Source organism: Hemicordylus capensis, chromosome 1 (assembly GCF_027244095.1).
Source record: "Hemicordylus capensis ecotype Gifberg chromosome 1, rHemCap1.1.pri, whole genome shotgun sequence".
In the NCBI taxonomy this organism is placed as follows: domain Eukaryota; kingdom Metazoa; phylum Chordata; class Lepidosauria; order Squamata; family Cordylidae; genus Hemicordylus; species Hemicordylus capensis.
The window spans coordinates 368380521-368397720 of NC_069657.1; the positions used below are offsets into that span (position 1 = coordinate 368380521).

General features: G+C 44.4%; 1 protein-coding gene across 8 annotated transcripts in view; it reads left to right on the forward strand.

Moving 5' to 3' along the window:
- The window catches only part of PNLDC1 (PARN like ribonuclease domain containing exonuclease 1), a 59085-nt gene that overhangs the window by 19696 nt on the left and 22189 nt on the right, over positions 1-17200 (forward strand). For 5 of the 8 annotated variants that reach the window (XM_053294566.1, XM_053294580.1, XM_053294585.1 and 2 more), the window contains exons 18-19: positions 571-669; positions 2095-2271. In XM_053294566.1, the coding sequence (XP_053150541.1) occupies positions 571-669; positions 2095-2152 (157 nt within the window). In that variant the 3' untranslated portion in view covers positions 2153-2271. Of the gene's footprint in view, positions 1-570; positions 670-2094; positions 2272-17200 lie in introns of those variants that run through there. The other 3 variants (XR_008315858.1, XR_008315859.1, XM_053294614.1) reach the window with 2 other exon arrangements.

The window sequence follows — 17200 nt, forward strand, 5'->3', positions numbered from 1 at the left end:
TGTAACCTTCTGGTTACAGGGCGGCAGTTTTACCACTGCGCCACCAGGGGCCACTGCCCTCACCAGGGGCTTGCATGACGATGCAATTAGCATATCTCATTGATTTTGTTTCTTCCTCTGGCCAAGGAGAGAGAAAGGGGTGGGTATATGGAACAAGAAAGCATAGCTGGCTGGGAATTGGAAAGAGAGAGTCCTTACTCACCCACAACGGGCTCCTAGCAGGTGGGCACGGTGAAAATAGAGCTATGAAAGAAAAGCCACATTTATGTTCTGGGTATGGATTTTGGAGTTCCTACTTATAAGTGTGGGCTGGGAAGCCATGTGTAGTTGTGAATACTCTTAAAATCTTCCCACTTCTGTCAGTGGGGCAAATCTTTCCCCCCTGCCCATTCAATTGTGGATGAAATCAGTAATTGCATTTGTGTATGTATGTTTGAGGAAGGGGGAAGCATGACCTTTGAGCAGTACTGTAGGGAGGGATGCTAGCTGCCAGTGCCAACCTTTCTGTGTCTGAAATTATTGTTCCCTCTAAATAGTAAAAATATTTTTAAAAGTGTATTGTTGTTGCAGTGTCAGGGTGATTCAGAAAACCTATCAAGCTCATCCCAATCTTCAGATTTCTCTGTATCGCTACTGGAGGCATTCGCCACAAGTGAACTGCTTTTTTCAGTAAGTGAGGATGGTTTTGTATGCAATCCTAACTTTGGGAAAGTTAGCGAAGGGTAACTACAATTTTCCAGTTCAGACACTAGCTTTTGACCTTCCAAACTATATTTTGGAGGATTGGGAATATGTCATGAGCTAACATGCAGGCTCCCTTCACAATTTCTGGGTTTCTATCCACACTTTAGGTCACCTTAAGTGGCGCAGCAGGTAAATGCTTGACTAACAAGCAGAAGGTTGCTGGTTTGAATCCCCGCTGGTACTATATCAGGCAACAACAGTGATATAGGAAGATGCTGAAAGGCATCATCTTATACTGTGCGGGATGAGGCAATGGTAAACCCCTCCTGTATTCTACCAAAGACAACCACAGGTCTCTGTGGGCACCAGGAGTCGAAATCGACTTGACAGCACACTTTACCTTTACATTTATCTACACTTTGCCATGGCATTCAAATTGGGTAACTAGGGTTAGCATTGCACTTCAAACCAGAGATAACCAAGGGTTTTAGAGAATCATCTGAATGGAGCCTTAATCTAGGTGCTTGCCTTTTCTCACATTGTTTACTGCTGCATTAGAAGTGCATCTTATATTGGCACATCCTATATTAAACCCATAATGTAGCTTGCTTGCCTTGTGCCAAAACATGAGTCCTTGTCTAGTGTAGTTCCTTTCCCTTCTCCATTGGCAAGGTTCGCAGACAAGCAACTTCCTCATAGATCATCTTTAAATTATTTACTGCTTTGATTTCAGGGAGAAATGTCCTGATACACATTCCTACCAGAGCAGTGTAGTTGTGCACAAACATAACAAAAAGGAACAGCAGTAATAAGAGACCACAAATCAAACAGATAAATTACACTCTTGCAGTTGCATGTGGTGCCAACTAGATGCACAAGGGCAGTAAGGGAAGAGCTCAAACCCATTCCAACCTGTGGGGTCAGGTTAAAGGACATAAACCTTGTTCTGTGGGCTTCTAACCCATGAACTGTGTTGTCACTTCTGCTCTTGTAGTCAAATTCATACCCTTGTGCATGCACAGTATTCTCTCCCAGAGGGATAGTCGTCATTCAGTAGTGGCAAAAAAACACCAAAATGTTATAGCACCTCAAGCTAACAAGTATTGTAGCATAAGCATTTGTGGACTGCAGTCCACCTCATTGGCTGCATGAAGTGGGGAACAAGCATCTTGTGAGCTGCCCTTTATAGTGAACTGTCAAGCAGGGATCTGGTGGAGACTGTTCTAGTATTAATGACTGAAGTAATTTTACATCTGTACTCAGACTTATCTGAGGGATTTGAGAGAGAAAGCTCCACTTTCTGAACAATATGGAAGGGTAACACTTTCAGATATTTATGGAGGTGTGAATTATAAAACCTGAGGTAGAGAGGACTGCATGTTGACTCTTGAATGTTCTTTATCTCTTCAGAATTTGTGGGATTGTGGCCTCTTGGTCTTTCCTGGCTTTCTTGCTTGGAGCTCTGTGAACCGTGCAGCATAAACGTTCATCTACTGGAACACCCTTTTTCTCCTGTGTTTCTCTTCCCCTTTCTCCTCATAGTAAGCGACACTCATGATACATTAAAATACTCTTCATTTTGTAATAGTCCCCTTTATATCTGTGGTTTCTAATGTGGAAAGTAAAATGGGGCAGACATGGAGTGGGCAGATACCTCTATGGTTTTGGTGGAAGATAGAGAATTAACAGCCAACCTGGCTGCATCTCTACCAGTGTGGAACTGCTAGCTGTCTACTTGCCTTTTCTACTGACTCACCAGCATTTGTATAGCCTTCTGTCTTCCTTTGTTCTTGTTTTTCATGTAAGGGCCTGCAGTGTGTGTGACTCCCTTTCTTCCCACTTCCTTTTCCATAAGACCTCAGTAAGCCAAGCAGCTGCATAGGGATACATTGCTAAGAGAGGGATACTGAGGAATCGCCTTGTTAGTCATGGACAGCTGAAAGGTGAATCAGCTCATTGCCAGAAGGAACATCAAAGAACAAATCAGTGTGTGTGTGTGTGCGCGTGCGTGTGCGCTCGTGCGCTCCATAACCAAAATCTGGTCAGTGACCCCCTGCCCTGAGATATGGTCATAGTGCTTTGACACTGGCTCTGGTAATGATCCAACACTCATGGTGGGGAACCTCTTGAGCACTGAAGCAGTGTTAAATTTTGATCCCAAGAGCCCCAATCCAGCTAAACTTCGCTGTCACTAGCTTTTTGCAATGGGGCTGAGCCCTGATCCAGCTAAAGTTAGTCAAGACTAAGATACTTTTTAAAATGTTTTCATACTTCTAGCCTGTCTTTTAGGTTTGCAATGGGAAGCTAGGACAGCTAATGTAAGAAAATAGATTGTAAAATATTTTAATGACTTGCTTTAAACCAACAAGCAGCGTCACTGTATGTGAAATTTCAAACACAACCCATTAACATTAATAGTATCCGAGGCAAACTGAAGCACTAACAAGTTTTGGTTCCATTTAAGCAGGGCTGCTCAACTTTGGCCCTTTGGCAGATGCTGGCCTACACCACCCATAATCCCTGGCTATTAGCCACTGTGGCTGAGGATTATGGGAGTTGTAGTCCAAAAACAGCTGGGGGGGAGCCTAAGTTGAGCAGGCCTGATTTAGAGTTACCCAAGAAAGATTAGTCAACTGCCTCTTGTGCCTTGAATAGCTGCTTGCTGTGCAGCTACTAGCAGCTAATCATGTTTATGGGGTGAAAAGCTTCATCTGCTGATTTCTACATCTCAAGCTGCTATTAAAGGCAAACTTACAGTGGAAACTTCAAAAGCTGGCAACCCTACTGGCATCACAAACTGGGATACTTCCAGTGCTTTCATGTGCATCATCATCAAATTAGCCTATATACCTGCTTAAGGTATTCTTACCCTTCTGGTTTCCTGTATGTCCAGATGTGCTATGAGACTAATGTCTCTCATCTTCCAATCCACTTTGATCTTATAGTACCACCATTGAGCTATAGCAGAGCTGCACATCTTTGGTGCTCGAGGCTCGGGCTGCTGTTGGGCTACAACTCCTGTCGTCCCCAGCTACCGTGACCAAATAGCCAGAGACAATGGTTGCTGTAGCCCAGTATCGGCAGGATGGCCGCAGATGTGCAGCCCACTGCTATAGGCTGCAACTACATATATATTTTCCTAGTTGGTTGAATTTGCAACCTTATATGGCTATATGCTTAGCCAATGGAAGTCAGAATACTAGTAGAGGATTCATATAGGAAACTCCTGAAACAAGTTGGCTGCTCTTTTTCAGGTTGAATACCAAGTATGCTCTAAACAAATAATTTGATTTCATATATGAAAGTTGCTGCTGAAGACCAGTGGTTGAAATGCATTCAGCTGGTAGACATTTTTCATAGGGGTGTGCATGGATCACAGTCTGAGCTGTGGTCTGAATTTGGACAGTCTATGGTCTGGCGAACTGGTCCAGTGGTTTGAGGCGGTGCCAGTGGGGCAGCGAGCAACACCTTTAGAACTAACGATGACCTTACCCGCATGGCTGCTGTTCCGGGCAGCTTCCTTCTGCAGTAGCACTGCTCTGTCACTCGCCTGGCCTCCACACTTGATTTTTAGAAAATATATTTCTGATAGCAAAATTGATGTAGCAGTATACTGTAAAAATATATTCACATGTCTGTGGTGATAGCTGGAGTCCTGATGCTTTTTACTGCCACTTGCCATTCTTCAGGGAGTTTTGAATGCAGTCATAGACATTATACTCATGAGTCCTCCTTTTTAATATGAAAACTAAACTTTTCTGGGCTCTCAGTTTTCCACTGGATACCAAGTTCCACAACAAGGAGCAGTCCTACATGTTGTTTGACTTCTGGAACATGATAGCAAAGTTCTTTCATTTTTCTGTCTATAGTTGTAAAAAAGAAGAAAACCCCCTGGCATTATTGCAATAAAAACCTCAAACATATAATCCTGGATCCAGAGCTCAATACCCAGAACAAGCAAAATAAAACTTCTAGTCATAAAGGCTGCTGTGTATAGCTTTGAGTGAGACCTATGACGGTCTTGCTGGAATTCCCTAAATATTTCTAAGCTACACATCATTATACATGCAATAAAATCTACCAAATCTGAAGTATTAAAAAAACTGAGCAGACTCTGACATTGTATCTCATAACTCTCAATCAGCTCTTCAAGCATGGCAGCCTCTGTTTCAGTATCTTGAGTACAGAATTCATATTCTATTCCTGTCAGCAAAAAAGCAAGAACCCATAGGAAACTGCAAAGAGCAGACCAGTGTTTGCTTTGGAGTTGGTTTAGCAGCCCTTTGAAAAGCAACACCAGTAATTTCTCCACACTTAGGGATATCAGCAAAAAGACGATGCACTTATTTCCCAAACTGGAGACAATGGTTGCTGACTTCTGTCCAATCAGGGTAAGGAAACACAGTGGGGGCTATCTCATAAAGTACCAGCAGAAGAGTTCCAAAAACAGAAAGTTCCAAAACAGAGTTCCAAAAACAGTGCTGCAACAGCCAGATTCAGCATACATGTGGAGTCAGATTCCCCATTATTCTGAAAACACAGCCAAAATGAGATTCCTGACACAGCAACATCCAAGATGGAGAAAATGAGACTCAGCCATTGGAAAAAGGTTGCCAGTGCATATCCTTCTATGTAGGTCTGAGTCCAGTTATTTGTGGGTGCTTCCGTAGAAAAAAGATGGGTATCCATCTGAAAGATCATCGACTTTCCTATATTACAGAAAATAGCTTTATTTAATCGATACTATGTGCTACTACAGATAAACATGCATTAGGCCTTCACTTAAAATAAAGTAGTAAAACAAAGCTGTTGTGAGTGCTATACCTGTTGTTTGTTTTAAATAGAGCATGTTACACCTCTCCTAACACAGCAGTAGTGTGTTTGAGCTGTAAAAAAAGCTTCCAAAAGTATTAACTCCTGAAATAAGTATTCATGCAAATTGCAGGAGTTGGTAGTTTCTTGAACTAACTCCCCTGCAGTACTCAATAAAACTAGAGATATATGAACAACAACAAAATAGTTATATACCGCTTTTCGACAAAAGTTTCCAGTGGTTTTACAGAGAGAAATAAATAAATGTATGTATGTATTTTATTTTTTAAATTTCTTACCAAGCAACTGCCCTTGGTATCTTATAAACAGTTTTATTTCTCCATAACAGGTGAACTTGAAAATATTGGATTTAGACTGTTAAACCTTTCTTCCAGTTATATTTCTGGGAAATATAATTTTCCTTGCTACTGAAAGAGGACATCTTGTGGGTTATACTTCCCCGTTGCCCCAGAGGCAGGACTATGTAAATTAGTTTAGAAAGCTTTAATAGCCCTGGGAAGGATAACCTTGCCCAGTTGTGCCAGTCCTATGTCTGCTCAAAAAGACAGCCTTTTCTCCTCTCTGCAAAAGCCTTCTCTTTATTCATTCTCTTACAGCATTTTCCTACTGCCTTTAACTCCTAACTCCTTGCTGATTCTTTGCCTTCCTCCTTATTGTGGGTGGGGGGGAGGACAATCCTTTCCTTCTCTTTACCTTCTGTACTCCGCCTCCTCTTTATTCCTCCCTTGGAGTCAGCAGTTTCAGGATGCAGAGCGGTCCCAAAGTTCAGAATGTCCGTCTCTCTAAAGGAAAACAGAAATATTTAAGTGTTTCTCCATGCAGACCCCCCATCCCCCAACACAAGGCCCTCATCGTTGCCTACTGCCCCAGCCATTGCTGCTTTGGGTGATCTGGGGGAGGGGCCATTGGGGCTCCCACCACTAGGCTGTGAGTCCTGTTGTGCCCAGGGAGGCAGGAGACTTGATTCCCTTCCCAACAGCTCCTGGACCCAAGGAGGTGGAGCACTTACTGCAGGCAGTGCCACAGCAGCACCAGAGTGCCTTGACCAAACTGCACCCTCTTAGCCAGCCCCAAACTCATCGACCCCGGTTGCAGGTGCTGCCAAGACCAAGAGCAGCCCTCTGACTCCACAAGGAAACCAGGGCCTTGGCAGCATGTAGGAGGGAGGATGAGTGGGCCCCAGTGTTCCCTCTAACAGGGATTCCCAAATGTTGTTGACTACAACTCCCAGCATCCCGAGCAGCAATAGCCTTTGCTTGGGGGTGATGGGAATTGTAGTCAACAGCATCTAGAGGGAACACTGGTGGGCCCAGCTGTCTGATTCAGGCCACGGAGGCCGCAATGACCAAGAAGAAAAAAGGCACAAAATTGGAGCAGGTAAATGGCATGGGGTTGGGTCCCTGATCTCGGGGGGGGGGGGATAATGGCCTGAATGGGATAATGTGAGGCCTGTGCCCCTGGGCCAAATTATCCTTCAGAGCCCAAGGATTTAACTGGGGCCACACCCCTGCAGCACCTTTGGAGTTCCCTGAGGCCCTGACCCCAGCATGGCAGACCTGGTTCCAAGACTTACTGGCAGAATCATTCCAACAATCCAGGACATCAAAAGGGGGCTAAACGTAAAAGGAGGAGGAGAAACTCATCATCTAAAAGCCAGATTCACAGAAAACCTAAAAAGAAATGCAAATGTAAAGAAAAATCTTCATGACACAGGCATAGTTCCCCCTCCCCCACATTCCTCTGAGGTCTCAGACTGAATCATCCGGTCCTCATGTACCTCTCAGGCAGGGACCATAAGCACCTCATAATGTTGGGGTGGTCTCTCTTCCAGAGCAACCCCTCCCCTCCCAGAGGACACCATCATTCCTAGGGACCAGGATCCTGACAATGACACAAGGTAGGAGGGGGAATGGTCTGACCAAATTACTGAATATTTATGTCTCCGACATATTTATCCCAGATGACTTTGCCCCTCTACAGAGTAAGGCAATTCATACACTGGGTTTGCAATCCAGTACCCTCCAGGAAGGATGGTCTAATGTTAAAGGGGTCCTTGTGTTTCCTAAAAATAAAACCAAGGAAAAGAATTTTCCTTTCCCAGAATTCTTTAGTGACATGGTGAAACAGGAATGGACATCACTTGCTATCATCAGAAAGCCTAGTACATTGGCCAATAGGTTTTACAGTTTCTCTGAGGAAAGCCTGGAGCACTTTGCCTCCTAGGGATGGACCTATAGTGGCCCTTCTTTCGGGCGTGGTGCTCCCTAAGGATGGAGACACCTCTCTCAGGAATCCTTCTGAAAAAAAGATAGAGGCTTCCCTTAGAGGGGTGCACGGTCTACTCCCTGGCTATCCACTCATCTACTGCAGCTTCCATTCTCTCCAGGGCTTCACTACTATTGGTGGATGATTTACTTCAAAACCCACCAGAGGATCCCATACACCTAAAACAAACTGTTATTAAAAATCCAAAGGGTGAGGGCCTTCATGGCTGATGCCACTACGGACTCTATCCGCTTCACAGCCAGGTCCACCACTTCCACCATGGTGGCCAGGCGAACCCTATCGTTGAAACATTGGCAGGTAGACACCACCTCTTGCTCCAATCTCGCATATTTGCCTTTTGTAAATTCCAAGCTGTTTGATGATGAGGCATTAAATGATCTACTCATCAAAACCAAGGATAAGAAAAAAGCCATTCCTACAACACATAGGGATTTCCACAGGCAGAAGGTCCTTTCCTCCCTTCAGGGACCCCTTCAGACTCAGGGATAGGGACAAAAGAACCCATTGTCCCTTCTGGAACAGATTTAGATCCAACAATAAGCTAACAGGACAAACACACCAGCCCTTCATGAGACAGAGTAAAACTAGACAGCAATTTTGACTCGTGGCCTCTTCCAGTCAGGTAGGTAGGTAGGTAGGTAGGTAGGGGTGTGTGTGTGTGTGTGTGTGTGTGTGTGTGTGTGTGTGTGTGTGTGTGTGACTTAACACAATATTTTCAGGCTTAGAAACACTCCACCAATGTCAGGTGGATCCATCAAACTATTCAACACAGGTACAGAATAGAGTACACATCTCTACCCCAAAACAGAATTTTGCCCACCCCTTGTTCTCACTTGCATACGAAGCATACAAGCCTTCTTCAGGCCATTCACTATCTGGAACTTATAGGGGCAATAGAACCCATTCCTATTCAACAGCAGGACAAAGGCGTTTATTCTGTTCACCATGCCAAAAAAAGATTGCTCTCTCAGATCAGTATTGGATCTCAGGTTTCTCAACAAGTTTCTCTATTGGAAGGGCGGTACAGAAATCGAATAAATAATAAATAATTTTGTGAAACACAAAAAATTCAAGATGGAGACTCTGTGGTCAAATGCGGATTGCGGAATCCTTCCACCACCTTGGTCACCTCATCTCCATAGACCTAACAGAAGCCTATTTGCATGTCCCAATTCATCTAGCCAGCCAGCTGTTCCTCCACTTCAAATGCACAGACAAGCATTATTTGGCCCTACCTTCCCATCTCTCCTCAATACCCAGGGTCTTGACAAAGGTCATGACACTGCTCATAACATATCTCAGGCTTCAGGGAGTCAAGACCTTTGCCTCACAGGACGATCTGCTCCTCAGCTCAAATCAGACCTCAGGCTTTTGCTCCCAAGTTTTATTCAAGCACAGGTTCCTAATCAATCAGTCAAAGAACCATCTCTATCCCTCTCAGAGGTTGCACCACATGGAAGTAATAATAGACACCACACTGGACAAATTAATTTTATCTCCAGAACACATCCACAGGATCCTTGCCACAATTTCCTTGATTCATCCAGGCAACAGGGTTCTGCTTCTGACTCTAGCTCGCCTATTTGGGCTAATGGTGGCAACCCGTGACGCGGTAGATTGGGCCAGTTTCCACCTGTGCCCACTCCAGTGGTTCTTACTACCTTACCAGAATGTGATAGCACAAAAATCCCGAATGGAAATCTTAGCGCCCCTCAGTCTCAGTCAGTCCCTAAATTGGTGGACAGCTCCAAACCATCTTTCCCAGGGGAAACCATTAATAGCCCCGACTAGACTCATTATCACAACTGATACCAGTCTCCAGGGATGGGGAGCTGGAGTGAGGGAAGGCTTTGAGGGAGGACTAGGCCTCACTTAGAGCAACTGTTGGGAGAGTGGGCCTTTCCTAATAAGGGGGAAAGCCTGGGAAAATAAAAACAGAAGGACCAATCAAGAGGACTGGGTGGGAACTACATACACAGCCACTTACAGAAGAAGAGAAAGCCTCTTCTTGAGTTTGTTCTATCCCAGCAGTGCCATGAGGAAGCAGCTGGGTAAAGAAGAGAGTCCAAGATCCTTGCTTCTGAGTAATAAGATAGGCACCAGTTCAGTTAGATGCATGAGGGAAGTTATTTTCTTTTATTGTATTGCTTGAATCTGAGTTGCCAGGTTAATGAAAACTCTCTCTTACAATCTGCTGAATACATTTTCTTTAATTTAATAATACAGTGGGTATAGGAAAGAATCATCCCCTTTGATAGACCTTAAATTCTGGTTCCCTCACATCCTGAAATGAAAACAGTTGAACTTGAACAGTTCTGTATGGAGGAGTGGGCAAATATTGCTCTGTCTAGATGTGCAAGGTTGATAGAGAAGTATCCCAACAGACTCAAGGCTGTTATTAAAGCAAAAGGTGTTTCAACAAAATATTGACATGGCGGGGGGGGTTGATCCTTTTTCAATCTCAGTAATTCTTGTTTTTTATTTCTGACACTTTTTCTGGACTGTAATTGTGATGTTTTTCAGTTGGATGTTATAGGTTGCATTGGATAAGTAGAGCTGGTGAAGGGAATTTTCTTTGTGTCTTCATTTCAGGATGTGAGGGAACCAGAATTTAAGGTCTATCAAAGGGGGTGATTCTTTCCTATACCCACTGTAAATCTTGTTACTGAAGTGTGCTACTCTTCATTCTGGGTTTGCCTTAGTCACACACATTTGAAGGCCTAGGACTACTCAGTCCTTCTAGGGAGGGTTTTGTCCCCACCCCTGAATCTTATGTGGAAAGAGTGGTTTGTCCCACATTAAAATAAAGCATCTGGAAAAACTGAAAACTAACAAATTGCCAGGGCCGGATGGCATCCATCCAAGAGTCCTCAAAGAACTCAAATGTGAAATTGCCGACCTCCTTGCTAAAAAGTTTACACAGATAAACAATAAATAAATAAGATGGATCCCTGTCCCCAAAGGGCTCACAATCTAAAAGAAATATAAGAGAGACACCAGCAACAGTCACTGGAGGTACTGTCCTGGGGGTGGATAGGGTCAGTTACTCTCCCCCTGCTAAATAAAGAGAATCACAGAAGGATCTTTCCAAACTGGGTGAGTGGGTGACAAAATGGCAAATGCGGTTCAGTGCTGGCAAGTGTAAAGTGATGCCCATTGGGACAAAAAGACCCAACTTCAAGTATACATTGATGGGATCTGAGCTGTCAGTGACTGACCAGGAGAGGGATCCTGGGGATGTGGTGGACAGCTCGTTGAAAGTGTCGACTCAATGTGCGGCAGCTGTGGAAAAGGCCAATTCCATGCTAGGGATCATTAGGAAGGGGATTGAAAATAAAACTGCTAATATTATAATGTCCTTATACAAAACTATAGTGCAGCCACACCTGGAGTACTGTGTACAATTCTGGTCACCACATCTTTAAAAAAGGACATTGTAGAACTGGAAAGGTGCAGAAGAGGGCAACCAAGATGATCAGGGGCCTAGAGCACCTTTCTTATGAGGTAAGACTATAACACTTGTGCCTTTTTAGTTTAGAAAAAAAGACAACTGCGGGGAGACATGATAGAGGTCTATAAAATCATGCATAGTGTGGAGAAAGTGTATAGAGAGAAATTCTTCTTCCTCTCACATAACACAACAAGCAGGGGTCATCCCATGAAACTGATTGCCTTAAATTTAGGACCAACAAACAGATGTACTTTTTCACACAACGCATAATCAACTTGTGGAATTCTCTGCCACAAAATGTGGTGACAGCTAACAACCTGGATGGCTTTAAGAGGGGTTTGGATTACTTCATAGAGGAGAGGTCTATCAACAGCAACTAGTCGGAGGGCTATAGGCCACCTCCAGCCTCAAAGGCAGGATGCCTCTGAGAACCAGTTGCAGGAGAGTAACAGCAGGAGAGAGGGCATGCCCTCAACTCCTGCCTGTAGCCTTCCAGTGGCATCGGGTGGGCCACTGTGTGAAACAGGATGCTGGACTAGATGGGCCTTAGGCCTGATCCATCAGGGCTGTTCTTGTGGATGGTGGCAGCCTACCTTGAATCAATTACAGTCAAGGATTCACGCCAGTCAGCTCCCGCCCTCCCCCGGCTTTGGTAGGAGCTATGACAAAAGCCCATTACCTACAACATTCAACCAGGGGAAGTGGTCCACCCAAGAATGGGACCACAACATCAGTTGGTTAGTGCTGAGGGGCATCCGCCTGGCATTAGTAGCCTTTCAACACATATTGAGAGGCAAACATGTCCTAGTGTGCTACAACAACATCATGGCGAAAGCCCATGTCAATCACCAATGAGGTACCAGGGCTCGTTCCCTGCACCAAGAAGCAACACTTCTACTCCAGTGTGCAGAAACAGGTTTTGCATCCCTGTGGGCACATCACATGAGCGGAACCCTCAACACCACAGAAGATTGGCTCAGCTGGACAGAAATTCACCCAGCCTCAACCAATGGGTATTCAAGCTGCTCACAGCACTGTTCGGTTGCCCATAGGTTGAGCTCTTCGTGGCACCCAACAGTGCCAAGCTTCCAAGATTCTTCACCCGCTTCCTGTGCGAGGGAGCGGAAGCAATAGATGCCACGTTGACACCATGGCCTCAGGAGTTGCTGTATGCTTTTACTCAGTTTGAAGCATGCTCTGAGAAGAGCAGAAGCAGATTCAGGAGATAAGCAAGCTTTTCTAAACAAAACAACAAGAAGCCTTTTTCCTTCAAACTAACAGGAGGAGGGGAGAGTTTGAGGGGCTGGTTTCTCTTTAAGGGAGAAGTTCCAGTGTGTGTGTGTGTGTGTGTGTGTGTCTGTGTCTGTGTCTGTGTCTGTGTGTGTCTGTGTCTTGCCAGGGCTAGCATTTGCCAGGGCTTGCATTGGGGGCACTGCGGCATTTAGTTGTTTCTCCCTGCCTGGAGGGGGACAGAGGGAGGAGTCAGCTAGGCCTGTAGTGAGTCACACCTGGTGGGAGGGCCATATTCCTGTGAGCCACATACCTGTGTCTCAGTTTGAAGCCTACTCTCTAAGAGGTAAAGGCCCGAGAGCTTAGTGAACAGAGCTTAGCAAACAGGGCATTGAAGTTTTCCGTGGAGCCTAGTGGGGAAGTATGTGGGGGAGCCTAAAACAAGTCCTCTCATTTTTAGGAACACTTTATACAACACTTTATAAAATCACCATAGATGTTTGCAGACAACTGGTTTTGCTACCCCAACCCACAAGATAATTTTGCAGGACTTATATGTGGAACTTTATAGTAGTGGATCATGGGGAGAGGAGGCCCAGGCTGCAAAAGGGATTGCAGACCAATAGTTTTGCAAAATATTATGCTTTTATTGACCCCAAAATCTAATATACATAACACTGAGCCCTTCTCGTGACTCAGACCCTCATGAATTCCTTCACTAGATAACTAGAAAATGTTACCTCACAATGGAGGAAAAATTACCATGCAAACCTATCTGTAATACTATGTGGATGGATGTGAGTAAGGAAAGAGAAGACAACATTTCTAGCCATTTAAGTTTTATGCAATGGTTGTACTTACCAGGAGGCTTTACACACAGGGCTTCTACCCCCAATCTACTTCAGAAGAGAGTGTGTGCGTTCACACACCAGGCAAATTTACCCCGAAGTTCTTTTGAGATTCTTGGACCCACTCCACACACAAATTGGGCTTTGTGATGCAAATTCTAGCTTATCAACATATTTCCAGATTTTTTAAATGCTGGTTTTAAGCTACTTTGTCTGAAATTGCCAGAGCAAATAGGGAGAGGCACTGATGTAGAATTATTAGCATGATAAGAGGGATGTTCTCTTTAGAAATGTTCTCTTTAGAAATGCAGATATTGCTCTTAAGGAAGCTTTCACTCTCTTCCCGCCCCATTGGCTAGAAGGAAAACACAGAGTATACCATGTGAACTTGTTTCAAAACAAAATCTGAGAGTTACCAGAGGGGAGGAGCTGCTTCCTTCAATTCCGCGAGTGTAGTTTGAAGTGGCTTCGCTCAACATTTACCCCAAAGCATGAAGCCATGTGCGAATAACTCCCTGGCAGTAGCAGCCATCACTTCTGTTCTCTGACAGCTGGATCCCTTGCATGTTTACTCAGAAGTAAGTCCTATAGTCAATGGGGTTTACTTCTAGGTAAGTGTGCATAGGGAGAATGTCAGTATTTAGCTTGTGGTAGCAAGCATGACTTGTCCCCATAGCTAAGCAGGGTCTGCCCTGGTTGCATATGAATGGGAGACTTGACGTGTGAGCACTGCAAGATATTCCCCTCGGGATGAAGCCGCTCTGGGAAGAGCAGAAGGTTTCAAGTTCCATCGCTGGCTTCTCCAAGATAGGGCTGAGAGAGATTCCTGCCTGCAACCTTGGAGAAGCCGCTGCCAGTCTGTGAAGAGCTGATAGACCAATGGTCTGACTCAGTATATGGCAGTTTCCTATGTTCCTATGTTCCTGAAGCAAGAAAGTGAGAAGGGGAGACTCACAATCCTATACTATTACTAATCCTGTTACTCCTACAATGCATATTTAAAGTGGGACAGTACACCGGGCAAATAACCCCTGGCAGCTGTTTGCCCATCCTCATCCTTGTAAAAAGAAAATAACCTTCAGTGAAATTTATGTCACGTACTACAAAGAAAGATTGTTCCACGGAATAATTGCACTTATAGCAATAGCACTTACATTTATATACCGCTCTATAGCTCGAAGCTCTCTAAGCGGTTTACAATGATTTTAGCATACTAGTGGGCCCGGGCACAGAGCATCTGTGCCTCTAGTGCGGCCGGGCCCACCGCCGCCCTATCCGCGGCCGGGCCCGAGGGTGCCTCCGCCTCCGCCGCCGGGTCTGAGGGTGCCGCCGCCGCCGGGCCGGAGAGTGCTGCTGCCGCCGCCGGGCCCGTCACCATGGCCGGGCCCAAGAGTGCCGCCGGGCCCGGCCAGGCCCGCCACCTCGCCTCCGCGGCCGGGCCCGCCTGGCTTCCCGGCCATGGCCGCCGCCGTTCTCCTGGGTGTGCCAGGACCAATCAGGCGCCCCCGCAGCCCAGCCAATCAGCTGGGCTGCCGGGACGCATTTCTCCTGGGCACACCCAGGAGAAATATATATATAGATTGCCCCCCAACATTCTGGGTACTCATTTTACTGACCTCGGAAGGATGGAAGGCTGAGTCAACCTTGAGCCCCTGGTCAGGATCGAACTTGTAACCTTCTGGTTACAGGGCGGCAGTTTTACCACTGCGCCACCAGGGGCTCTTGCACTTATGAAGGTTGTTGTAAAATGTAGCATCAGACTTAATATTCCTGTAGCTTAACTATCACTTACCAATCAAATTCTAAAAGTGAATGTACTCACCTTACAGCTGTAGGTGACCATTCAAGATGGAGAGGCTGATTTAAATATGGAGGAAAGCGACACTGTTGATGGAGTAGTGTGGTTGAAAATTGGTTTTGATGAGTGAATGTTCTTACAAGGAATGAACTGGATATGTTTAGAGGTTTGTTCTCATGGTGTTGATAAGGCACATGCTGCTGTATCTAACTGAATTTTTTCCCCTCATTTTAAATTTTTATTGGTTTTTACAATAGCTTTTACATTTCAAGTTACATTCATTTATCTAATTCTACATAAGTAATTATTGATTTCCCGCTTGCCTATCTGCACATTTCACAATAACATACGTATAAACCGTTGCTATAATAATTCAAAACATACATACTCACAATGCTGGTATTACTATATTTCAAACCCTACTGAAGCGTCCATATTGGAAAAATAATTCTTTAAGTAAAGCAAAAATAGTTCCCAATCTTCTTTAAAACATTCCACATTTTCGTCTCTTATAAGTGCTGTAAGCTTTGCCATCTCAGCATATTCTAAAAATTTTATCAACCAATCTTCTTTTGAGGGCATTTTAGTGTCTTTCCATTTCTGCGCATATACTCTCCTGGCCGCTGTGGTTGCATACATAAAAAATGTTAAATTTCTTCTGGAGAACTCTCCTTGAGTTATTCCCAGCAGGAAGGATTCTGGCCTCTTAGGAAATGTCACTTTAAAGATTTTCTTCAACTCATTATATATCATATCCCAAAAAGCCTTTGCCTTCCTGCATGACCACCACATATGGAAAAAAGTTCATTCATATTGTCCACATTTCCAACATTTGTTTGAAACATTTTTATACATCAATACTGAAATCTTAGGGCACAATCCAGCATAAAGCTAGAGATGCTGAAGCCCTGTGATTTAGATGGGTTTAAAAACACCAGCTTTTTGAGGGCTTCTGCTGTACTCTTAGGGTTCTGATGTGTTCCAAGTAAGAAGGTCATGAGTAGGTTCTTGCTACCCCTTCACCACCCCTTTTCGACAATGTCAGGTTGGCCCCATATCAACCCAACATTTAATGGAAATTACTACTGTAAGATTTGATGTAGGATTGTTGATCTCTGTTAAATGTCAGGTTAGCTTGGTGCCAAACTGACATAGCTGAAAATGCCTGTGTTCTTATGACCAGAAAAAGAGAGTACATGTGCCTTGCAAATCTTCCCTTTCCCTTCTCCCCTTTCTCTTTGTCGGAGATAGCACTGGTCTTGAGAACCTGCTTAATATATGAAAATGCACTCTGCCTGATTCTTTGCAATGTTTAGGCATGCCTAAACCTATTAAATCAATGATTACAGCCACTAACCTTCTACTTCACTGGGTTTTTTTTTAGTTTTTAAAAATAAGATATTGTGCCAACCCTATTTCTATATGAAAAATAGGTACCCAGAGATAGCATTTTGTTCACTGAAATGCCTCCAGGATTGCAGTCACAACACAGTGAGTGGTAATCCAGAGAAACGGATATCCACACAGTCAAACTCATTTGCTCCTCTCCATTTGTGAAGGGACTTTTTGCAGGCTTCCAAGCATTTGCTCTCAGTGTGAACACAGGCGATCTGAAAGTGTTTCATTGTTTTTGCTGATCAGAGTTAAATCTATTTGATGTCTCTTTTCCTATATAGCATATGGACATAGGAAGCTGCCATATACTGAACCAGACCATTGGTCTATCTAGCTCAGTATTGTCTTCACCGAAGCATCTTCTTTGATTGCACAGGGCATGAGGGAGGGCACATGATACAGCCACGTGGTGGGAGCTAAGCAGCTCTAGGTCTGGTCAGTGCCTGGGATCCCCGTCTTCTCCTCTTTGAGCCCTCTGATAGAACCAAGATGGGATACCAATGTAATAAATAAGTATGCATATTCATGCTGACTTGTTTCATTGCCACAAAATTGATCCCATGTAAAACAGATGAGGTGATTGAATCTTGCTCCTAGAGGAGAGACTTTCTAGAATAAATTGCCTGAAGAAGAGTTGCTTGCTCTCTCTCTCTCTCTCTCTCTCTCTCTCTCTCT